The 25,442-nt window shown below is 38.2% G+C and overlaps 1 protein-coding gene across 2 annotated transcripts; it reads left to right on the plus strand.

Annotated features, from left to right (window-relative positions):
* The first annotated feature begins 1,753 nt into the window (after nucleotides 1-1,753).
* Nucleotides 1,754-23,908, plus strand: tmem161b (transmembrane protein 161B). 2 transcript variants are annotated; one of them, XR_014627869.1, is made up of 13 exons: nucleotides 1,754-1,982; nucleotides 7,381-7,484; nucleotides 9,994-10,080; nucleotides 13,015-13,112; nucleotides 13,224-13,380; nucleotides 17,963-18,114; nucleotides 18,983-19,043; nucleotides 19,188-19,328; nucleotides 19,791-19,904; nucleotides 20,966-21,140; nucleotides 21,387-21,678; nucleotides 21,788-21,884; nucleotides 21,969-22,939. XR_014627869.1 is itself a non-coding variant. In XM_084412909.1 (12 exons), exons 1-12 carry the CDS (start codon nucleotides 1,980-1,982, stop codon nucleotides 22,232-22,234), a joined length of 1,455 nt encoding a protein of 484 aa, XP_084269035.1. In that variant the 5' UTR covers nucleotides 1,754-1,979; the 3' UTR covers nucleotides 22,235-23,908. The 2 variants fall into 2 exon arrangements, 1 of the variants encoding a protein (XP_084269035.1); XM_084412909.1 differs by lacking the exon at nucleotides 21,387-21,678 and having other exon boundaries at nucleotides 21,969-23,908.
* Nucleotides 23,909-25,442: the final 1,534 nt, after the last annotated feature.

Genomic DNA, 25,442 nt, shown 5'->3' on the forward strand with positions numbered 1-25,442 from the left:
ATTTGTCATGTTGTGAATGGATCTTATCCGGATATAGTGGAAGATAAATGTTAATTTACCGATACATTGTTCAACATTTAGATATTATTTTTGCAGGTATAGTTAAGTGATACATCATATAAATATGTCTTGCAACATAAGAATATGTTATTATAAAAGGAAACATTTAGTCATTGGCTAAATAAACAATAAAGCAAAAAAAGATGCACTGCCCCTCAACATTTCAGTTCTGAAAACGCTTTCAGGCTGATTGGTCTGTTAATGCTCACCACTAAACCACTGTTTACACACAGATCCACCAGTGGAATGTTTGCTCTTTATCTTTTTTTTACTGGACAAAAAAAAAAAAAAAAAAAGACCATCATGCACTGAAATGTGATTTGATCAGCAGGAAAATTATAATCATGTTTTAAAAGCAACTGTTAACAGATAATCTGGGAAGACAAAACAACAACCTTTGCAATATCAAAAATTACAATATAAAACAATAAAGGCAAACATAAGACCACTCCACAAGGCATTAAATCCATTAGTATTTGACAGTTATGGACATCAGTTAGACAAACAGTCTTTTGTAAATAGAGGATGAGAAGATCTTGTTTACTGTACACAATGATAATGCCATAGGGGAGGGAGAGTGAATTCATACATGACCCACTGCTATTTACACTACTACTCAAATGTGTGGACACACCTCGTTCTTTATTATTACCATTATCTACATTTATCAAATGTTAAACAACTTTTCCATAGTTTAGACTCTAACAGTTCAGCACCTTTTGCCTACAGATTATGTGCTCAAATCGCACGAGGTGACTCCTGGGATGCTTTTCAAACAGTATTGAAGTTTATACGTATGAATGGCACTTCAATTGTCCAAATTCAATCATTTAAACATAAGTCTTTGGATCAAGTTTTTTTTATGATCATAAGACAGAAATGAAACTTGTATAGAAAAAGAAGATATTATTAAAACTCAAGATAATTAAATATAAAATATTAGAGAATAAAAACAGTGAATAGAGAAAGAGTAAAGTAATTAACCATTTCAGGCGTACAGCAAATACATAAATTACATAAAATCACATTCACACTAAGTTTTAGTAGTAGAAGAACAATGTTTTAATGCTTTACATTTATAAATAAATTAAGTTACTTGGAAATGCAAAATAGTGAAGCTGTCTTGAAATAAAGACTCGGTTCCTATGCTTATTTTCCCTCACATATTCAGAGAATAACATTATAAAATGCAATAATAAACAAACAAGGAAAAACAAGAAAGGGAAATCTAAGGTGAAAATATATATAGGCCTATAATTTATACAGGCTACATAAAAAAAAAAAAAAAAAAATCTAGCATTAAACCCATTTAATTCAACGAATCTCTAATTGATATCAATGCACCGCTTGATTTCGCTTATAAACACCACAAAGCTAAAGGTTTCTGGTAGTAAATTTGCACTGACATTCTTCAGTCCCGCGCAGGGTTAACAACACCGGTAGGAAAACGTCACATGTGCTCCTTTCCCTACTTCCGCTGAAGGGGTCCTGCAAGATTCTCAAGTCGCCCAACACAGCGCCTGTTTTAAAAATGAGAGTAATTCAACGTTCCCATTACCAATATACTTAACAATGTGGATATAAACACAAAAATAAATGTAAATAATCAATCCGGAACATTACTGTGGCACAGACTGCCATTATTAAAACGTTCTAGCAGTCATTAAACCGTGCAGGCTGTCGGTGACAGCCCAGTGCCGAGAGTCTGAGCGTGACCTCTACTGCAGTTGAAAACACAGTGAAGCCGCGGCTCGATCAGTGGGATGTTTGTTTAGGTATTCGTTTTACCTGTCAACACAGTACTCTCAAATAACAGCACCGTAAGACAGGCTTATGTGCTCCGTGCCGCTGGATCTCCGCTCCGGGGTGCTCAGAGTGTCAACCGGCATTGAGATCTATCACTGCACTGCAACATCAATATGGTAAGTGAGCACATCATCTGAATGCATTATTACTGTCATGTTTCCATTAATGCATGCTAGTTATAAAACGAGAGGATATTTTATTCATTCGTTCATTCTGATGATAGATGATCCAGATCTAGAAGCATGACTGCAGACATTTCTTTATCTATATTAGGATTGAGGCCATTGCATCGTATGGGTGTAATGTATGCATAGTTTTTAAACAGAAATGAAGAATGATATAATTTAGCGTCATTTTAATGGTAGTTGTAAATGCTGGACACGACATGCTCATAGGGGGAGGATGTGCCTCACCTGGTGCAGGTGCTTTTGACCTCAGAGTGCCCTCCACTGGATGACGTCATAGAAGGGCACCAGAGGAGATCTCTTACCCACTGAACCAGAAAAAAATGACCCAAAAGTTCAACCCAAATGAAAATTCTGTCATCAATGTACTCCGCCTCAAGAAGTTTCAAACCGGTGTAAAATGTATTTCAGTACAGGAATGCTTCAGTCACCTTTACCTTTCATTGTGTGGAAAAGGTGATATGAAAATGAACAGAGACTGTTACAAACAGTCTGCAAAACATGTCATTTTATGTTCCACAGAAGAAATAAAGTCACACAGGTTTGGAATGACATGAGGGTGAGGAAATGATGACCGAATTTTCATGTTTAGGAGAACTATCTCTTTAACTATAAACTCCTATCCTGTCACTGCTCAATTAAAGACGCAACTATAGGCCTGTCCCAATACCCACACATGATCACTTGTCTGCTTTCATGACGTATTTCCTGTATTTGGATCGCGTTCAAGTGTGTGCAAAACTGTTGATTAGGCCTACATGATGGGAAACACTTAAAACATGGTCTGTGAAATTGCAAGAACTTTTTACAGAGTTATATTTATATTTTCAATACTTTGCACTTTAACTGTTGAAGTAGTACCCCTATGTAACAGGTGACCGTTTTGTTGTGCTTCTATTGTTAAAAAGCAGTTGCAAGCATTTTATAAAATGCACATACTCGTCATCTCTGCACCAATACATTGTACTGACATTTTATTTTCGAATTAAGTTAACTTACACTGGAAAGTTTTCCTCAAAATCGTATGATTTCGGGACACACAAGTAGGCTACCTTAACACTATTAATTATGCCTCAAATACCGCTCAGACCTGAGTTAGTTTTGCGCGCATACTTCCTGTCACATGGACGCCCTCTTTAGAGGCCAAGACTGCAAGCATGGTTATTTTACATTCTGTAAATGCTTCATTAATATTTAACTCTCAGCAGAACTTCTGGATCGCTGGAGGCAGTACATTATAGATTGCTTTATATGATGTATGTGGTTTTAAGGTGATGCAATTAATATATCATCTAATAATAATGCTATTATATCAGTTTTAGGTTGATGTCAGTTTCTTTCCACACTGGCATTAGTCTTTGTGACTGGTTAAATTATAATATACAACGTATCAGTGAGAACTTTGGTAATGGAAGGAAATTAATTCCAGTGTTTGGACGTGTCACCACAGGGTGTTTTTGAAGAGCTAAAAAATCCATACTTAACCAGAGCTACTCTCCTCCTGACCATTATTTTGTATGGTGACTGGGCTTCTAGACCTGCTGGTTATCTTCAGTGGCCCCCTTCAGAGCTCATTTGGCCCCTGTGCTGTCCAGGTCACTGCTAGACTGGCAGATAAGTGTCCCATGCTGCTTCAATTACCTCTTCTGCCTGAACCTCTCATGGTGACTTACACTGACCGATCAAACTTCCCCAGCATTTTTTATGTCACGGTTTTAAGGAGAATGTCCAGGATGATAGGCTGGCATCTTAAGGTGTTACGCTTTTCTGATGGTTTGAGTTGACTAATGGGAAACTGACCCATCTCAACATTGATAGTCGGATGGAAGTTTTGCACCTCTACCTTTGGGACATATCCCCAAATAATCCTTCATATTTTAAAATCCTCATTCTTCTGTTTTCTGAATGAATAAAATGATATTATTTATTTCTCCATAAATTGTAATATCTTCAAAAAGTGGGTTATTCAACTGATTGCTGAATTTCCTGAGCACTTTTATCATTCCAGTGTGTCTTAATAAAACAACATATTAAAATATAGGGTACAACGGGGCTAAAGGCGCACCGGGGTAAAAGGGTCACTTGACTTTATTCTCTTTTAAACCAATAGATGGCACAAAATTCAGCTCAGCAGCACTTGGATGCACGTGGAAATTTGGCTGATCCTTGATGCGATCGCGGACAGCAACGCAAAGTTGATTCTGCGCTAATTTTATGTAATATTTTATTGTTTTTAAAATGTTATAGATTTATGTAGCAAATGAGAATCGATAAAATTGTCTATATTTTGAGACAAAGGTCTTGTTAATGATTTTCAGCAAAAATAAACCAAAAATAGTACAAACTTTGCTAAAGTGATTGTTTTGAACAAGTTTTAACTTAGACATTATCAAAGACATATTATTTAGCTAAAGTATTTGTATCAATCCTTTGTGCCTTTTGCCCCATGCTGTCCCACACACGGGGTAAAAGGCCCCCCTCGCCACCTCATTTATACCATTTTTAACCAAGCAAAACACTTTTATGATGATTTATTTTCACACCAAATCTGTTGCTCCGTCAATGTTCAATAAAAACATATATATTATATTTTTCTGCTATCATACACTATGGGAGCAGTAAAAAGCACATTTTTCTCATGGTGTGCCTTTAGCCCCATTGTACCCTACACTTGATTCTAGGCTAGCCCACGTATTAATATCCTTCATTGATTCATTCAACTTAATAGCACTTTTCCCGGCAGTCTCCCATTCATTCATATTCACATGGTTCTCAACCATGGCAATGGGATACCTGTCTGTTTCAGGTAAAGTGAGGGAAACATTGAAGTCTGGCTCGTGTTCCCTCAGAGATGTTTGTGACCAGCAGTGAAAATAAGCATGTGGCTGCTTTCATGCGTTTCAGACCAGCACATTATAGATATCGTGCCATTGTGTGGCTCTACCTCAGTGCAGGTACTGGCATTTGTCAAGTGGTGAAAAGCGGGATACATGAAATATAACATTTCAGTTGTTATGGAAAGCTTTGCATTTGTGCTGCACATCAGTGTGAGGTTTTCATAGTGAAAGGTATAACGAGAAGCTCATTTTTCACACTGTTTTACTGTGAATTAAATGGCAGCAGTGCTTAAATATCACAGCTGTTGATCCTCTGATTGGAATAGTTGATGCTGGGGTTTTTAAAACGAGTAATATGTGGTTGACTAAGGAAGTCAAGACAAATAGAGCAAAGGTTATTCGCTTTGAAGAACTGATTTATTTCTGATTTAACCGGATACAGCGAGCAAATAAAATTTTTTTAGGTCAATTTTTTTGGGGGGGATGCACCAAAATTTCAGCCGCCGAAAATTGTCAGAAAGAAAAAAAAACGGCCGAAAAATGTATGCCGCCTCTCAGTGCTCAGGTTTCACTCTTGCGGTGTGACGCTCCGCTCAATATTCCGCTCTATGCATGTGTGCTCAGTTTCTCACGGCCCATGCGAACGCTCCACTCATGTACCCCTCATGCTCATCCAAAAAGCAAAGTCTTGTATACTAAATAAACTGCTAGATTTTCAAGAACATGGGACCATTGCATTCCACAACTCTTGACAATTAGGCTCCAAAGTCGTGGAACAGAACTCAACAAGTCAACCTTTCAACCTTTCAAATTTGAATATTGCAGATAATTTCTAGCTTTTCTGTCATGTGATTGAATTGCTCTACAATATGATTCATGATTCCTTCGTTCCTGAGTGACACGCCAGCCATGTTGCCATGTAAATTTCTTTTGTGTGAGTTTGAAAATGGCTAGCTAGACACATAGCAATTTGTGCGGATCAGCGATCATTTGAATGCACATCACCATCCTCAACATAGGTTCAGGACACTGTGCCTTACACGCATGGATGGTGAGATTGCCCATTGATGCCAGCGGTCCTCCCACGCTGTAGCTGGTATAGTTTGATGCTTGGGTTTTTAAGGAAATTACAGAGGAGGTGCTTGACTGGGGAAGTCAGCATCATTTGCAAAGGTTATTACCTTAGGTTATTAAATTCATTACTTTTCCCTTGCTCTGTGGACTCTTTAGTCCATTTTTTTTTTCTTTTTTTTTTTACTTAAAGGCTGCCCCACACTAAACCAGATTTTCAAAATGTGAAAGGCCACAAACATGACTTGTGTGTGGAGTGCCACGATGTGACCAAGACAGCTAACCACACACTATCAGATTCCATTCACAAACTCTGGAGTCCCGACTGCGAACGCGGGCAAGCTTGCAAATTCTCGCAAAAATCTCTCACGTTCAAACGTGACTTTAGAGTAAACAAACATGGCAGACAGACAGTGGACAAGAAGTTACTGAAATAGTGTTTGTGTGCTTTTTACTGAAAATTCACTAGAAAAAGATTTGGATGAAGTCGTTCTTCAGTCAGCTCGCTAGATTTTCCCCACACAACAGGATATCTGATCCTAAATATTCAATGTTGGATATTTACGATTTTGAGATTGGTGCGGCACTGATGTTCTTCCGAGCAGATTCGTTCTTCGTGACTCTTAACACACATCGCATCTAGGGATACACGATATGGTCGTTTTTAATGTTATCGTTATCGGTCGAATAAGAAAATTGTTGGCCGATATCCTTCAGCTGATAACACTTCAGATGCACACTGTTCTCCATGATTTTTTTTATTGCTTGAAATATGATTGGAATCTCTTCAAAAAAGGAAGATGCACTTAAGTTCAACGTGCAGTGCAAGTCTGTCATTATAGGCTGCATAAAATTTAATTGAGAACATAATTATAATTGTGCGCTTGGGACATGGATTTAATAGTGAAACTTTTGTTTTTTTGTAATCAGGCTCTCTAATTATATACAAATTTGGATTTAGATTTATCGTCCAATATGTCGGTTATCGGCTTTCAAATATAAAGAATTATTGGTTATCGGTGTCGGCCAAAATTTTCATATCGGTGCATCACAGGAAAATCTGATAAGATAATCTGTTGAACCATCAAAATAATCGGGACTTTACCTAGGATTGTCAGAAGGGGAGGATCGGGCCCAAAATCGGCCTGATTATATAGCCTAGTGTGTGGGTGCCTTAAGACATTCTGTCTTTTTATTTTACTCAAATACATATCTGCAAGAAAATGTCAAGTATTTTGAGTCCTTTTATGCTCATTTTGCAAGACCGCAAATTTCACCTCAAATTTTGCTAGTTTGGTTTCAAAATCACATGTTCTTGCCAACCAAAATGGCAATTGAGGTTAGTAACTAGTCTGAATGCTGTTCTCTGTTCTTACTGGTGCGATCAGAAAGTGTTCTAATATTTCACTCTTTCCCTTCAGGGTGTGATCAGTGTGCAGCTGGTGGTTACCATGGTAATGGCCAGCATGATTCAGAAGATCATACCCCACTATTCCTTTGCACGATGGCTCCTCTGCAGTGGCAGGTAATGAGGAAGTACGGCCCACTGTGCCACTCTGGCACCCTTCTCGATGGTCAACCTAAAATGGCATCTTAATCCTTAACACAAACCACGGATCCTGCTCCACTTCTGCGAGCATATGCCGTGTTTTATTGTTCATATTAAGGGCCCATCAAAAATGCATCATTATGGGGTTTCAGTAAGACCAAAGGGTATCATCAAAAAGCGCTGCAACCCAAGAGAACCGCTAACGAAAGTATAAGCCATGCTTGTTTCCCCCCTTAATTAGAGCCATATGTGTTTAGAGTAAACAGCTCCTCCAAATGTGCTCAATAATTCATCTGTGCTTGTTTTTGGCTGTAAAAATAGTTTGGGAAAACTCTGGCTTGAGTGCAGGGCTTGAAGTGTTGCCCAGGAGACTTTCATAATTAAGTTTTCAATAGGAAGTAAACATGCAAAAAAACCAAACTGAAAGCAGTACAGCCCTCTCAGGGCTCGTGACAGGCCGGGCTTCTAAACAAAGTTGAAGGGGTTGTGGTAAATGTTTGCCACCAAAGATCTGCTAATTTTATTAGCATCAAACAACCTTTTTCATTTGAAAAATGGTGTACACACAAATTTAAATTCATGTGATCATCTTTGTGTCTACCGTGAGACATAAAAGCAGAAATTCAGAAGGCTGCGATTGTCGCTCTTTTCCATGCAGTTCCATTGAATGCAGACTGAAGCTTTCAACTTTCAAAAAAGGTCACAAAGGCACCATAAAATAATTATGAAAGTGGTCCATGCAATGAAAGTCAATCGGTTGAATCACGTGTTGTTTTAGACCCCATTGACTTTCATTGTACCAGGGTTCGCAAAATTTCTAAATCGCTGGTAGCCCTTTGGGCAGGCACTCTTCAGATTTTGGTAGCCCGAAATTAATTTTACTAGCCCATATAAAAAGACTACAATTTTTAATGTAGAATATTGGTTAGGAGACAAAACAATGAATCAAAAACTTTTTCAAAACACAAATATCAACAAATATGCATCTGGTTCTAACTGAACTGAAATTTGTGTGACCAGTATGGAACATGAATCAGTCTGTGTCTTTAGTTTTAGTTTAGGGTCTAATACTCACTATTAACTTGTTTCATTAACATGCAGATGGCAGGGTTTTTTCATCACTGAGGTCCCGAAGGTGAGATATGCTAGTTAGGGGGGTTCGGGGGCACCCCCGAGAAAATTATTATTTCTCTGATCTACATATGTGCATTTTAAGATGATTTGAAGACAAAAAAATTGGATAACAATAGCTTTAAAACCATGTCAGTGGGCAGCTGATTATTTTTCTCTCCTCATCAGCATCACACTCCTATTCTCTTTGAATTTTTCTCTTGCTCTGTCTCTTCCCCTCCTAAAGCTGAGCTTTGACTGATATAGGTTTTTCATTTTTGTTTGTCAGTGAAGTAAACATAGGGTCAACTGATAGGTTGATTTATGAATCATTTTCTCAGATGCATTAATTTACTGAGAGTTACTAGGAAAGCTAGGTAGCCTAACTAAGTTTATTAAATTCATTTACAATATGTACACATTCATTATTGATCTTATTCCTAATACAGGGCCGTAGACAGCAAAGAGGTCCTACGTTTAAGGTTTTTAGGGGGTTCACATTTTTTATTTCTCTGATATGTCCATTTCAAGACGTTTGAAGGCCAAAAAAGGATAAGAAATAGCTTTAAAACCATGTCTTTCTTTTATTAGTAAGCTTCTTTAAAACAGCAGTTCTGACCAACCTTATCTTTCCTCTACCGTTCACAAGTCTGGGGTCAGGAAGACTTTTAAGAATAAATGAATGCAGCAATGATGCATTAAATTGATCAAAAGTGACTATAAAGACTATCACAATGTTATTTTTTATTTTTATTTCTTATAAATGAACTTTATAAGAGCACCAGGGAACACTTTTGAACTTTCTATTAATCAAATAGTCCTGAAAATGTATCAACATGGTTTCAAAATCCACAAAAATATTAGCAGCTTAATTGTTTTCAATATAAGAAATGTTTCTTAGACTCCAATTCAGTATATTAGAATGATGTCTAGAGCAGGCGTTCTCAACCCTGGTCCTCGAGGGCCACTTTCCTGCAGAGTTTAGCTCCAACCTTGATCAAACTCACCTGTCTGTAGCTCTCTCGTAATCCTGAAGAGCTTAATTAGCTGGTTAGTGTGTTTGATTAGGGTTGGAGCTAAACTCTGCAGGAAAGTGGCCCTCGAGGACCAGGGTTGAGAACGCCTGCTCTAGAGGATCATGTGACACTGAAAACTGTTTTCAAATATACTAAAACCGTAAACTGTTAATTGTAATAATATTTCACAATAGGAATGTTTTTACTGTATTTTATACAGTATTTTGGTCAAATAAATGCAGCCTTGCGTTAAGAGACTTCTTTCAGAAACCCCAAATGCTAGTGTATTGAATGGTAGCATTTCTAGAGCTCTGTGTATTTCAGAGATGGTGGTGATATACTTCTCTTTGTCTTGCTAGTCTGCGTTGGTACCAGCACCCCACAGAAGATGAGCTGAGGACTTTGGCTGGAAAGCAGCAGAAAGGAGGAAAGAGCAAAAAGGACAGGTACAACACCGTATTTTTCTAGATTTGTACACATTTGACTTTTGTTTGACTGCTTGTGAAGATCAAGCAGCCTTGTTGCCTATGTTCTGCTGTGGATGAAAGCTTTGGACTATGCGTACAGTGCTAATTCCCTGAAAAGGTAGACTAGCCCGTGTCTAGCAGCTTACTTTTGACAGTCAGCTCTATTATACCTACCTCCTGTTCTCAGACAAAAGCCCATTTTTGCTCTGCAGGGAGCTCTTGGGCCATTTTGTTAGGCAGGTATGCCGCAATCCAGCGCAGAGAGACTACCGTACCCACAGTGCTTTTGTGCTGAACACCATTGTGCACACTGACCTATGTAAACAACAGGGACCCGAAGGAGAAGTCCAAGAATCTCAGGTTCAGCTGGCTTGGAGCCACGGGGCAGAAAGCTTGCATACTAGACTCGTTCACGCTAAGGCCTGTGCCCCTTTCCAATATCCCACCGCTCCCAGCAGAGCCCGACATTCATTTCTCTATTCTTTGTCATGCAGACGGCATTGGAGATGGGTGGAAATATGTTTGATTTGGGCGTTGTGTGGATTTAGCTCTTTTTCAAGAGCGAGGAGGGCTCCTCTAATCCCCAGTAAAATGTGCAAACTCTAGTGTTTGGTTTCCAATAGAGACAGAGCCCTCAGTTAGTCTGCGGAAAATCTGCTGTCCTTTGAACTAAGTTGCCGATCCCACACGTTGATACCCGCTTTGCAGTTCTTTCTATTCTTTTGCTTACTCGCCATAAAATTGTATATTCAATTTAGCTTCATTTATAATAATTAGGTGCCCTGAAAAGTTAAATTGGTCAAAAGGGACAGTAAAGACATTTATACTAATGTTGCTGAAGATTTTATTTTCTTTTGAACTTTCCATTCATGAATGAATCTTGAAAACAACACTGATTATAATAAGAAATGCTTCTTGAGCAAGAAATCAGGATGTTAGAATGAATTTTTTTTTTTAAGGGTCATGTGACACTGAAGACTGGAGTAGGGATGGTGAAAATTCAGCTTTATCACAGGAATAAATGACATTTTAAAATGTATTAAAATAGAAAACTTATTTAAAAAAAATATATATTTCACTACAGTAATTTTGATAAAATAGATGCAACCTTGGTGAGCACAAGAGACTTTCAAAAACATAAAAAAATCTTCCCGACTCTAAACTTTTGAACAGTAAGTGTATAGGTAAAAAAAAAATTCTAGTCATAATTATGTGCAATCATAATTGTTTGGCCAAAAACAATTTTTTTTTCCTTTTTTTTTTTCCCTTAATTTCCTTAAAATGTTAATACTATTATTGTTATTGTTTTAAATATAAATATTTCTTTTATAAAAAATGAAGGAAAAAAATACACTTCAGCTTTTGGCCAAACTATTATGAAAGCTCATAATTAAGTCACCAATTCGTATCACAGCACTTCACAAATGAGTTATGATGAATTGTACTGCTTTGTATACAAAGATAATAGAGTTTTTTTACTTAATGGTCCAAAGGACACTATTTCAATGTTCTCCAAAAACCTATTCGGGCAGGATTAGTTTTCTAAACTATGTTATTTCATTAACTGATTCTGACGGGACTAACATCTCTGTTTATTACAAAGGTGGAAGTGTGTTTTGTAGATGTAGGCGTTACAGAAGGTCATGTGCTGCGGCTGTGTGTATCATGTATGCTGTACATGTCTGTGAATAATTTATATTGCCATTTTAATAGGGCAAAACCCTATTTAAATTAACTTCAAATGGTTTTATAGAAGTAGCTGTTTATTATAAACCCACATACATGAGCAGAGAAATCTAAACAAAGTATCTTGCCTGACACTGATATTAAGATGATTAAAATCATCTCTATTGAAATTAAATGAAAGCATGCGGAACATTGGTGTGCAAATGGTAGCTCACGTATGTCAAAAAACACAAGGAGGAGAAGCATTTCTAATAAAATATGGGCAATCACAGACTCTCTAATCGGACAGGATTAGATTTCTCTGAGGACTGTTGAGTTTCCTGGAAATCTCTAGGTAATTTACCTGAAAATTTGTGTGAGAAAAACAGGGATTAAAATCACAAAGTACAATTGTGAAACACAAATTTCCCTAATGTCCTCGACGGAAAACTAGGAAAACTAGTCCCATCCGAATAGGGCTGAAGTTAGTCACCACTGACTCAATATTACTAATTCATTGTAGTTTGTGTTGTATATTCAATTTCAAGAGCAGGTCAGTGGTCAACATGAAAGATTTATGAAATCATTTCATTAGTTTAATCAACTTAAACTCTGACATTCCATAAAAGTTGTTACAAAATAAATGAAACACGAATGTCTTTTGAAAGTGGGAGCTTCTGAACTTCTCACCCTGATGTTGACATCCGACTTCACGTAGCAACCAGGATTCTCATCGTCAGGAAGAAGATATGAGTCATGTGACGCATTGCATTGTGTAATGAGGTTAAATGCCAGAGAAGCCCCATCATCTTACAACTGAAGCCACTTATAAGAGTGCTGAAACATCATAAATGAATGGATAAAGTAGCCCAGATGCTCTTGAATAAATTCTGTCTTATCTGGGCAGCAGAGGATGATAACGGCGACTACTTGGAAGAACATACTGTTATCATTTTGAAAAAAATAATAATTCATGAAGTATGCTAATTATTATTATTTATGTATGGGCGAGATTTTGAGTAATGCGCTTTGAAAAATAAATAATAAACTGTTATGTTTTATATTCAGTTTTATTCAAAAGCATAAATAAAAAGCAACTTTATTACAATTTATTCAGTAATACTGGCAAGTGAATGGTTTTGGTTTTTGGCCTGAAATGTCCTTGTGATATGTGTGTGTGTTCGTTTAGCTTAGCCTACTTTCAGTGCATAACTATTATATGTGCTATGTTCACGTTTTACTTCTCAGGAAGTACAATGGGCACTTGGAGAACAAGCCGATGACTATTCCCAAAGACATCGACCTTCAGCTGGAGACTAAGTGCATTGCAGAAGTGGACACACTTGGTAACTCACCTGTTGTCATTATATGCCCAATGAATCCTGGAGCTTAAAGGATTTTCTTAGAAAGTCTGGTTTCTAAAGCTTCTCTTTTTGTCTGGCTATCTTTTTGTCTAGCTCTGCATTATTTTCCTGAATTCCAGTGGTTGGTGGATTTTACGGTGGCCGCCACAGTGGTGTATCTCATCACTGAACTGTACTTCTGTGTGGCGGAGCCCAGTGGAGAGATGAACATCAGTGTGGTGTGGAGCCTGCTGGTCTTGGCCTTTGTCATGTATCCCTTTTGAGCTAGAACTACTGAAGGAATTTTTCCTCTTCCCGTTTCATCTTTTGCATTGGTTTCCCTCTTTCACATTTTATTGCTATTAATTCTTGCAAATATTTCATTAATAGCATAGTTGACAAGGAAGTATTGTTGCGCTCAGATGAAGGCTAGTTGTAAGTCCAGGTGCGTGAAAACCAATAAAATGTAGAAGAGACTGTAGATGGTTCGCACTCTGAAAAAACTAGACAAAGTCTTTAACAAAAAGAATCAATTATTTAAATAGAGCAAGTTGTCAACAATAGCATAGTTGACAAATAACATTGTATTCTTTCCTATATCAGGATTTAATTTTAAAATGGATGTACAATACAAAAAATAGGACCAGCATTAACACTGGTTCCCTCGACAAAAACCTAATATTTTTTTCCCGTTGGCTTTTAAGGGTGTGTGGCACTTGGCATGTTTGTTTCGATTAAAACTCTTTGTTAGTGCGGTTCATTTGAATAAGTGTGAACGCTACCATCCGAATTCCGAACCCTTGTGCGCACCAAACAATGGGTCTCGGTCCGCTTCCATAAAATATAAAAGCAATACAGACCAAAGACATGTAAACAAACCAAAAACAGGAGATGATGTCACAAGATGTGACCCTATAAAGGACAGAATTATCAAGCAAACCAGTTTTTTCTCGTCATAATCGCGGTTGCCCATCACAGTTCGGTAAGGAGAACCACGTCTCTTTGCTGTAGATCTTCGTTTGTGTGTGTGACGGAGGGATTCCTGCTGCTGTTTTGACTCCTTTACACATTTTATAAGCTCTTCACGAGTTCTCAGCTGGTCAAAATAGCATCATATGCACATACAACCAGCGCATTCAGAACACAGCGTAGTTTTGGATGTTCGGTAAGTTCTGTCTAGAAATATACGTCATAAAATAACATATCCCTGTGCCTTTAGATTCGGTGTTAAAGGGGTCATATAATGCCATTTTTGTACAAGCTAATATGATTCTTTAGGGTCTAAATTAAAAGTTTGTAATATACTTTAAGTAAAAATTCTCATTAGTATTGTAAGAAAACACTCATTTTACCTGGTCAAAAACAGCTCTGTTTTCAGCACGCCGTTTAAGTGCATGTGTCTTTAAATGATAATGAGCTTTGCTCACCCCGCCCCTCTGTTCTGTGCGTACACCGTTTGTAATAATAACACAATAACCATAACGCGTAGTTCATTATAAACGTGGGATTATGAATTATATTGAGAACGTCGTACATAGAAAACATGCCGTAATGTACCGTGAGTGTAAACAGCCGCATTCATCGTGAAGCGTGCTAGCGATTTGCAAAGATTAATAGTAATATTAATATAAAGGTTAATAAAACGTTACACTCACTTCTTCTTCTGGAGGTGCAGCAGGAACACGAATAGTTGGTACCGAACTTTTTTTCAGGAGCAGCTTCTTAGCAAAACCAGCTTTATACTGACCCTCCTTTGTAAAGCAGTCTGGTGTGTGAAATGATTTGCGCAAACATGAAAGCATTGACGTTGATCGTGGGGAATATTTCCTTCGAAAACAAAACTCAGCCACTGCGTCTTCAGCGGTTCGGATTTAGGAACATCAAAATGACTGCTGTGTTCCTTATTACACCCAAGAACAGAACACCACAATCACTTAAGACGCCATTCTGCTCATAGACAGTGCTCCAGCGTATCAACAATGACGCGCGGACTATGATGACAGACAGCTCACTCACGAGCGAGGGCGGGTCTGTGTTGAAACGCTGCTGTCAATCAACAATCGTGGGAGGGGCGTCCGACCATGTGACGTCACTAGGTCGAACGGCTTGATTTGAGAGAGGGGAAAACATATAAGGAGATTTAAAAAAAAAAACACTGGATGGATTTTTATCATTTTATGATGGTTGTGTACAGGCACTGCCAACACACATTTCAGTACAATCAACTTGTAAAAGTGCATGTACCATTATATGCCATAAAATGCCAATGTTAACGCCAAGCGGAGCAGAACTAAATGGGTTTGTTTTTTTTGTCCGGGCCAAATGAACCAATTGTGAACACAAACCCTTGAATTATCGCAAGAAATAAGCTCTGTGATCAACAAAAGTTTATGATACTTGCACGTTTTGTCCATCAAAAATGAACACAGCTTCAGCTTTTATACATTTTTAAGCCTAAATACAATCACCAGAAACTTAGAAACCAAACTTAGGCTATAAACGAACTAAACCATGGTCACTCGCTCAACTTTCCAATCTTCGACAACTCTTTCAGTCATTTATTAAAAAATACAAATAAATAAAAAATAATATATACATTTAAACACATTTAAGGAAATGTGACTGGTATTGCCTGTGTAAATATCAACGCAACAATACTACATATTTGTTTTAATAGTTGCCAGGGTATTGCTATACGTTTGCTTGGATGTGCCATGTTTCTATAGCATAGTTTTAAAGAGAGTTAATCATCATTCTGTACACTTCAGTTTGGGGTTTAAAATCCACAATCGCAAACATGATGCTTAACAAACACCACTAGTAATAATAGAATCATTTGAAAATATTGTCGTTTCTCAAAACATGATTTGACTTGCATGGGGAGCCTTTTGTTATTTTAACAGAACTCCAGAAGGAACTTTTAAAGTACTTTATGCAATAATATGTCCATAGTCCTTAAATGTTAAAACATCCTTTGTAAAAGACAACCCTTGTGGAGAAGCTCAATTTTCAGTCTCGATGCAGGGACAGTCTAGCCATGAGTGATGAAAGCTGCACCTGTTGCCTTTTACCTGCTACTTTCCCCTTCTAGTGCCGCACCAAATCACACACATTAACCTCGGCACAGTCCACAAAGATCAATCTCCCTCCGCTCGGCACTGCCCTTTACCTAGCTCAGCCTGCCACAGAAGATTGGAGGCCCAATTTGCACGGCCCACCGGACTGATTTGCCTGGGAAAAAGAGAGGAACGAAGGAAGGTGCCTGGTAGGGTGATGAAGATGATGATGATGATGATGAGAGGTCTATATGTGTGCAAATGGCTGAATGTGGACAGGAGGGAGCCATTTTTTCCTGATCTCAGTGGAGAGTGTGTGGTGGGGGAAAATGGCCTTGTCAAAGAGATGGTCACTAAAACATTTCCTCAGATGGCCGCCCGCTTGCCTTGCAGATTTGCACGACGTAGCCACAAGTTGAATGATTGACCCTAGACCGGTATAATCAAAACGGGCACATATAGGCAAGCGGTCGTAACAAAGAGGCACAGATGGACATTTTCTGTCTGCTGTTGACGCTTTTCAAATTTGTCGTTTCTCACCGTAAGGATATTAGCTTTGACACTGTTTGATGTGGCATGTTTTAAATGCGTTTCTCTGCTGCTGTGACACTAAATGTAAGACTCGTACCATGACTTTTTCATCGATTTTTGCCGATGCTAGTCGGCAGATTTTGGGCAGTCAGGGTTGGCACTTGGCAGATATAACAGAAAATTGTGTAGTGTAGACAGTAAACACTTCTTTTTTTTAGCTTCAGGATTTGATCCCATTCAGTCGGAGGATATTAAATATGTTTGATATTTTTAAGGTGATTTTTGAAACGCACATTATTCTCATTTTTCAAATGTTTCTGTGTGAGTTTGGTTTTCGGCTTGAAAATGACTTGAAAAGTCTGTTAGTGTATGATCCTCAGTTATTTAGTCTACGATGCTACGATGAGGTTTTCTCTGGAACCATTTTACAAAGTCTTCAAGTGTATATTGCCTAGTGTTTTAAAATCTAATCCGATTTTAACCCTCTGGTGCTGTTCGTAAATTTTTACATTTACGGAATAGTACAAAACTCGGTAAAGGTTTTGGCACCTGTTGTGTGAAAACACACACACACACACAAAAATCATGGACATGATTCGAAAAGGTTAAATGGTCCTGAAAAAAAAATCTAACTTATATTGTTCATGGTCAAAAATAAGCGCATTTGAAATGAATGGGAGACGAATTTCATCTATTGGAAGCGTTTGGTTCTGCGCACAAACAAATTCTTACTGAAAGCTCATTTTTTTAGATATCCACTTCAAATTTGGAACACAGCGTGTTTCGATTTATGGCTTTTTCTTCAATTATGGCTTTTTCTCACAGTTTAAGAGCAAAACAAAGTATAATACAAAAAAAAAAACATTTATATACAAATTAAAAAATATAATTTTGTGCATTTTTCATAAAAAGAAATGTCAAATTTATAAAAAAAAAATCAGAGAGTTATATGTAGAATCCATCAGAGTAATGGCACTGAAAGGAAAAGTCTGCTAAATCCAACAGCATAATCTATCAACCGCGTATGTAAGTTTGTAAAATGAAGAAAAATGTGTTTCGTTAGCCTATACTCTTACAATGGACGTTTATGGGGAAAGTATACAACAGTTATTGTAACCCAAAATTATTAAATATAACCTAGAATATTTCTTTAATTAGGCAAAAAATGCATTCATGCCTTTTTCTGATGTTTTTGGAGAGCAATTTTAGGTATAGTGTACAAACGTGCCCTTTGTGACCATGTTCCTTAGCTTTAGTTTTTCTCAGGAAGATCCTTTTCTCCCTCACGGCTCACTACTTCAGACTAGAGGAGGGCGGTGAGCGTTCCCTCTGCATCACCTTTGCCTTTTTCTTCTTCGTGAAAGCAATGGCTATCCTTATTGTCACAGAGAACTACCTGGAATTTGGCCTCGAGACAGGTATAGTAGTGTCAAGTTGGGTGGTTTGTGTATCGGTTTCTTTTTTTAGAGTATGTAGTAACATAGAATGTGAGACCATTTTGTTCTAAAATTAACACATGATAGTGGAAATGTTTAAAACCAGCAATGGAACTGTACGTTACATTATTAAAAAAAAAAAATTCTCTTCATATTTCCATTTCATAACTCACATCGTCATACACTAACCAGTCCTGGAATGAAAGAAACTTTCACAAAAACGTGGGGAGCTATTGGTTTCTCTTTTATTTTTATTTTTTGTGATGTCACTTAACACCAGGAATGTGGACACTTGTAGACAATAAAAGAAAAGCTTTTGGCTTCCCAGTTTACTTAACCAAAGTAAAAAGTGGTTGTAACGGTGCATGACAGTCACCATGCTTTTATTTTGTAGACCATTTTAATCTCTTTGATTTGAATCACTCGCATCACTTCATGTCATTCTGGCATTATGATTTAAACTATGCAATAGGCTACACTAAGTTGAGTGTTTTTGTGCTGGTACCTTGGCTGATTTAGGTCTGTCATGGTTTTCATATTCTTCATATTCTGTGTTGTGGTTAGTTCACAGCAGAAACTGAATTGAACTTTTTTTAATGAGGCTACATTTTTTTTTTTACCTACATAATGGCAATTTTTTATATATCCTAGTTAGATGTATGTATCATTCCATTTGTCAAATTCTCACATTTAATGTCAGCTCGTACATTGATACAAAATTAATGAGGATATTATCATAGGCGATGCATATCGCACACCCCTACTATGACTTTTTTTTGTGACATTTATTTATATTTAAGAATGTCTGTCGATATACACTGTTTCTATCCTCGTTTTTCTCCTTTCATAGGCTTTGCTAATTTTTCCGAAAGTGCCGTGCAGTTTCTGGAGAACCAAGGCCTTGAGTCCCAGTGAGTATTATGGCCAGTGCCCCCCCACCCTCTTTGTGTGTATACAGTATACCATGTCTCTGTGGGTTAGGATTAAACCGTGTATGTGATGGTTTGGGCTTCCCTGCGGTGAACAGGCCTTGCTCTCTTCCTCTGCCTCTACAGGGGCCCTATATCCAAGCTGACCTTTAAGCTGATCCTGGCACTGTTCTGCGCTCTCATTGGAGCCTTTCTCACCTTCCCTGGCCTGCGATTGGCCCAGATGCATCTTGATGCCCTCACGCTAAACGACTGCAAAATCACACAGTAAATGTTTCAAAATAATATACAATTTATTACATCTCATCATCCTTATATATATATGATTTGTCAACCTGAATTTGTCTTGAAATATTGAAGCCACTAGCAATATTTCCATGTTAATTCATGTGGAGCATCATTGTCTGACTATATCCTCGGCATGTTAGCAGACCAGTATTACTGCAGATGGACCTGTTCTCCATTTTCAGCCAGCGTTGGGCTTTAGGGTAACTGTTTTACAAAAGAAGAGTTAGGCATTACACATCTCACATAGCTAATCCTCTTCTGCTCTCATGACACTATGAGGCTTACAGTTAGACCTCTTTAAGGCCTGGATTACTTCCATGCTTCTTGTGCTGGTGAAATGCTACATTTAAAGCAGTGGTTCTTCCTGATAGTTGATGTTTACTGCTCCATTGATACTCTTGTGTGTTGCCATGTCTAATGGTTTGTGTGTCCATCCTTCAGGATTTTGCTGCATATCAACTTCTTGGCCCCCTTAATTATGGTACTGCTATGGGTGAAGCCCATAACAAAGGATTGCATAATAAATCCCACATTTGGGAAAGATGGTGTGCCTTTGTGAGTACCTAATTTTACAATGTGTTGTTTTTTGTCAACATGACATTTTGCATTACTAGTTTGTTGAATTGTTCTTGATTAATTAAAAACTTGCTTTTGAGTTCATCAAGACCCTTTGTTTACTCAAGGAAATTCACTTTAATGTCAACATGAAATCTATATTGTCCCTGATTAATTTCTTAATACAAATTCCTGGTTTTGTTGTGCATGATTCATCAGTACAAATTATTCAGAAGAAAATCCAAGTATTGTTTTTTTTAACAATTTGTTCTGCTTCTGAAATGACTTTGTTCGATGCCATGAAAGGGTGGAAATTATGTTGACAAATAGCCCATACACTCTTATGACATTTGGTAACTATTTTACATCTTGCTGAATTCGTATAATCTCATATGTAAGTTTTTGTACTATCTGCTCACGCCCCACTAATGGTTAGGTTGAGGGGTGGACCATCATGCTTTTTTCTAGAAAAAAAAAATGTACGTTTTCATGCAAATCAAATCGTACGAATTCATACAAAATCTCCAACTCGTAAAATAGTTAAGCATTCTCATGAGATCAAATAGGCATATAGGTGATGTATATTAGGCTGCTGTATGCAGTCTTTCAAAACCTTTCCAATAGTTAACAACACAGCAATTTAATGCCAGGTAATGGTAGAGTAATAAAGGATAACAAAAGATTTGGGATGGGGTAAAAAGCATTACTATTTTGATAAGTCGATCTCTTGGGGGTGAAGTTGTCCTTCAGCCTCCAATGGTATTTCAGAAAGGGAATTATCCTTGGGCAATCCACTCAAACTCACATTCAGGCTTTATTCTCATGTGGAATGCCCACTTTTCACAATCCAATCAATCAAGTCCTGCCCTATATTTGTTTTCCTCATAAATCATCACATTGTGGCAGTAAAATGGGTTGTGAATGCCATTTATTGCTGACCTAAAGAGATGTTATTTCAGTGAGACCTTTGTTAATTCTTCTCTGCTCAAGTCACATACTAAGGTTTGGGCAAGTTTTACTCACCCTGATTCGGTGCGTCACTCCTCTTCATCTGCTTTCAGAATGTCTGAGAAGACATACGACACGTTGCGTCTGTGGGTGATCCTGCTTCTGTGTGTGCTGAGACTAGCCATGATGCGGTATCATCTCCAGGCCTACCTCAACCTGGCCCAGAAGGGCGTCTTGCAGATGAAGAAGGAAGCAGGGCGCATTAGTACCGTGGACCTTCAAAAGATGGTGCTTATCACTTTTTGTTCTTGTTGTGTAGTCTTCTTACTGACATTAAAAATCGCTGAGATAATAAGCAGTCATGTAATAATGCTAATAATATGCAATTAAGTTATTGTGATGGAAAGCCATCCTTTTATTTTGCCCGATATCCCATCTATCCCAAGTATCCCATCTTCACTAGGTTCTTGTGATGTTTGATCTGATACTGGTTAATAAATGCACTCAGGGACCCTCTTGTGGCATCCACTCTAGGGGCCTACATTACAGTGTCGACATTCCTCAAAGGTGGAAATATGTCGGTATGAAAAAGGACTGCGTGGCATTGTTGCCCTCAAAGCTCCAAAATGAGGAGGCTATTTGAGTTTAGTGGAGCGCAAGGATCAAAACCCACAGCACACCACAGCTGGAGCTGAGGAAAAGAGCCCGTTTGATGTTCCAAGCCATAAGTGAGATTCGCAAATGGCTGTAGAGTCGCAGGGGTGTCTGGTCTTACATCTGCTCCAAAATCATATGCTCGCAGCCTCCCTCTGTACTTAAGCTCCCAGTGAGTCTTCAGCGAGTCTGTTTGATGAGCTCCTCTCCAAGCCAAGCTGCTTGTTTTGAATGAAATTTGCCTAAATGTTTTAACTGCAAATTTGTTTTTCCTTGCGCAGGTCGCCCGAGTCTTTTACTACTTGTGTGTAATAGCACTCCAGTACGTTGCACCTCTGGTGATGCTGTTACACACTACTTTGCTGCTAAAGACATTAGGTGAGGCATTAGGTTATTCTCAACACATTCTCATTTGCCTCGGTGGGGTTTCTTGAATTTTTCATAATCTCGTTTCACCCCCAGGTGGATACTCGTGGGCGATTTACCCTGAAGAGAGTTTGCCGTGTCTATCAAATGAGGACTCGAGCCCCGCTGAGGTGGGGCAGGGCGAGATGCAGGCCTCTCAAACTGTGGCCCAGCTATCGGTCGCTCTCGGGGGATTGAGGACTGTTTTCTCCCCCTTGCTTTTTCGAGGGCTCCTGTCTTTCTTCACATGGTGGACCGCCGCCTGCCTGTTCTCCACCTCTCTCTTCGGCCTCTTCTACCACCAGTATCTGATGGCTGCATAGCATCAGGAAGGGCTTGTTCGACTGAACTGTGCGGCACGACGAGGCCCTGGAACATTCCCCTTCCCTGCAACCATATCAGCCGGGTTCTTCTCTGATGTGCTTCCCCCATGGACACATTGTTTTAGCCTAACAAATTCAAAAAATGACAATCGTAAAAATGCAGTCACTGTTATATTCATCGAATGGAGGATGGCATCTGATGGAGACCTCAAAATAATGCTGATTTTGAAGGGGCTGCAACTTTCTGCCATCTTTGAGCCACCAGAAGGTTGAAAGCAAGGGATCACTCATAGTCTTTGACATTTTATTATTTAGTTGAAAATTATGATAGATGAATTTCATAAGAACAGCGATTTTTAATAGTGTTTTTTTTTTTATGTTTTACTTCTCCAAAGTAGAAACCGGGTTCTGCTGTAGGGGAGGTTTTCATTGCTGATACATGAAGAGGAAACGGTGATTTAGTCGAGCTTGGAGAGTATAGTGAGGGGATTTATCAAGAAGAAAAGTATTTATTTCAGATGGACTGAGGCCAGCCTTCTCGTGAGGAGAGTTTTGTTTGACTGTAGGAGACTGAGAGATAATTTAAGTGTGCATGTGCGTGTGAGAGTGTTAACATCAGTGCCTGCAGGCTCCCAGTGACCCCTGCTGCTGGTGGCCCCTGCTAAATCTAAAAAGGGCATTTTGATCATGTATAAAAGCTAAAGTAAAAAAAAAAAAATGTCTAAACCAGTGGCCTCCGCTCTTCTGATACCCTTCCCCGTCATTTAACCGGTCAGATGTTTCACTTTGAATTTCGGGTCCAGTGACATCAAGCACATCCTTTAAGCGTGCTCCATGTTTCTGTATGGAGCCTATTGATTTTCTGTAATGCATCAAATAACAGGATTTCTTTCATGTGAAGGTGCCAAGTACGCTTGTATTCCCCCATGAGTGTGTACAGTACTTCCTGCTGGAAATCAGAAAGCACACATGCAGAGGCAGAACATGTGGCTTGATCACAAAGAAACATGGGGTTTAATATTGTGACATTTTGGCACTACAGTTATGAAACCGCACAGAGACATATCTGAAGTATTTTTTAAATACATTTTTAGTTTTTAGTTTGTTAGTCTTTTTTTAGTGTTAACCTACTGTAAAGTCTTACTCTCATCCTCCATTGATGAGTTTTTGGAGGGTACGCAGACAATGAATGTATTGATCCTGCCTGATTTTTTTTATTGTAGTTATGATTAATTTTATTTTAACAAATCTACCCTCGGGCCCCTAATAAACAGTCAAATATGACATAATCTTGGCTTTTAACTAATATCAGTTAAATTAAAAATATAAATGTTGTATGTTGTGGACTTCCATGTGGCATTTATATTGCAAAAGTGCGTCCGTTATCAACAGCACACTTAATGTAACATGGCAGTAAAATCCTGAACTCAAATTTTAAGAGCTGTTTTTTTTTTTTTTTTTTTTTCCTGTTGTTGATTATCAAGCTGTGAAGATTGATGGATGCAATGGGGGGTTTATTTTAACTGTAAACATTCACAACCTTTGGTAATCATGAGCGGGGCCATTTTAGTTTTACCTCACCTAGGGTTTTCTCCCCCTTTCCCCCACCATTAAAAATCAAAACAAGTGACCAAAATGTATTAAAAATGTTACTAAAAACATACCCCCCTTTTTAAGATGTTTTCATCAAGCATGTCTTTAAACATTTCTAACCCTAATGCCAAATAACAGTATATGAGGTTTAGAACTGATCCATATTAAATTGAGAAGACAATTCACCCCCCCCCCCCCCCCCCCCCCCCCCCCCCGGCTCTGTTGGTCTTTAATACATTTTAAGTACTTATCTTTATTTATTACTTTTCACTTTGTTTAATAAATGATTGTCAAGAAAACATGACTTACCTTCTTTTTTCCCCTCGATTTTTAAAATTAGCATTATTCTTGTTGTCAAGATTTATACACAATCATTTTCCTCCGTATTTTGTTGAGGAATCATAGTTACACAGTTTTGGGGGGGTTTCCCCTTAAAATAAACCATAAAAAATCTCAAATACACAATTTTGTCTTGTTAATCGTCTAATGTCGGAGTTATCGTGAATAAAAAATGAATGGTGCTCCTTCAAGTGACGCTGGAGCAATGTCGTCCTGAGTGCTTTTGTCGATTCTGGCCTCCTCTTTTAGTTGCCGCTCTTGGATCAATGAGACAAATTCCAAAACAAACAGCCGAAGAGGCTCTTTTCTTTTCATAAGAAGACTCCATTCACACAAACCATTTATGAGGCCCACCAAACAGTGCTTTTGAGGGTCGTCGTTCCCAGTGCCCGAACGATCGAATCTTCTCGAAAGGTATCTTTTTAATGACCGATCCACTGTCTGTGATAAATAATGAGAGTTTCATTATTGTGTTAGCTCAGTTGAGTGCAGAAAAATAAATAATGAGAACTTGTAATAATGGGTGACCTAACCTTGTTCTTTTTGTCCAGAAATGAATAGACTGAAAGGAAGAACGCTTGAGAAAGATAACGAACCCTGGGCGCTTTGGTTTTCCACAGAGAGCTGTTTTCAAAGACTACTTAATTTCCCATAATGCAAATACACACTGGAACAGTAGGCCTACACGTTAGTTGCAGAACAGACATATTTGTGGATGCATTGTTTTACATGTTTTAAGAAGAGGGACGAGGGGGAGCAACCACATGATCTATCATATTTGTTGTTATTTAGAGCTGTTTTCTAAGACTATGCTACTTGATTTCCCATAATGCAAATACACACTGGAACAGTAAAAAAACACGTTAGTTGGAGAATGCATTGTTTTACATGTTTTAAGAAGAGGGACGAGGGAATGGAATAGCTACCACATGATATATCGTATTTGTTGTTGTTATTTATATAGTGGAGTATTTGAGTATGGACGGTATTTGTATAGTGCAATCATGCAATTAAATACACTGCATAATGACTTGAACTCAGAAGCGCTCACAAGAGGGCATTTGAACAGAAGTGACTGCCCCCTTGTGAAAGCATCTTGTACTGACAGGCTTAACGTGAATGAGATCTCTAGAGAGCCTTTATTTTTATTGTATGCCTTGTCATTAATTTTTAGTTTTAGTTTTAATTTATTATATCTCGTTAAAAATCGTTAATTCTGTCTTGAAGGTATGAGCTTCAAAACTGAAAGTGAATGAAAATGGGAGTAGGCTACAAG

This window comes from Rutilus rutilus, assembly GCF_951802725.1.
Source record: "Rutilus rutilus genome assembly, chromosome: 7".
Taxonomy (NCBI): domain Eukaryota; kingdom Metazoa; phylum Chordata; class Actinopteri; order Cypriniformes; family Leuciscidae; genus Rutilus; species Rutilus rutilus.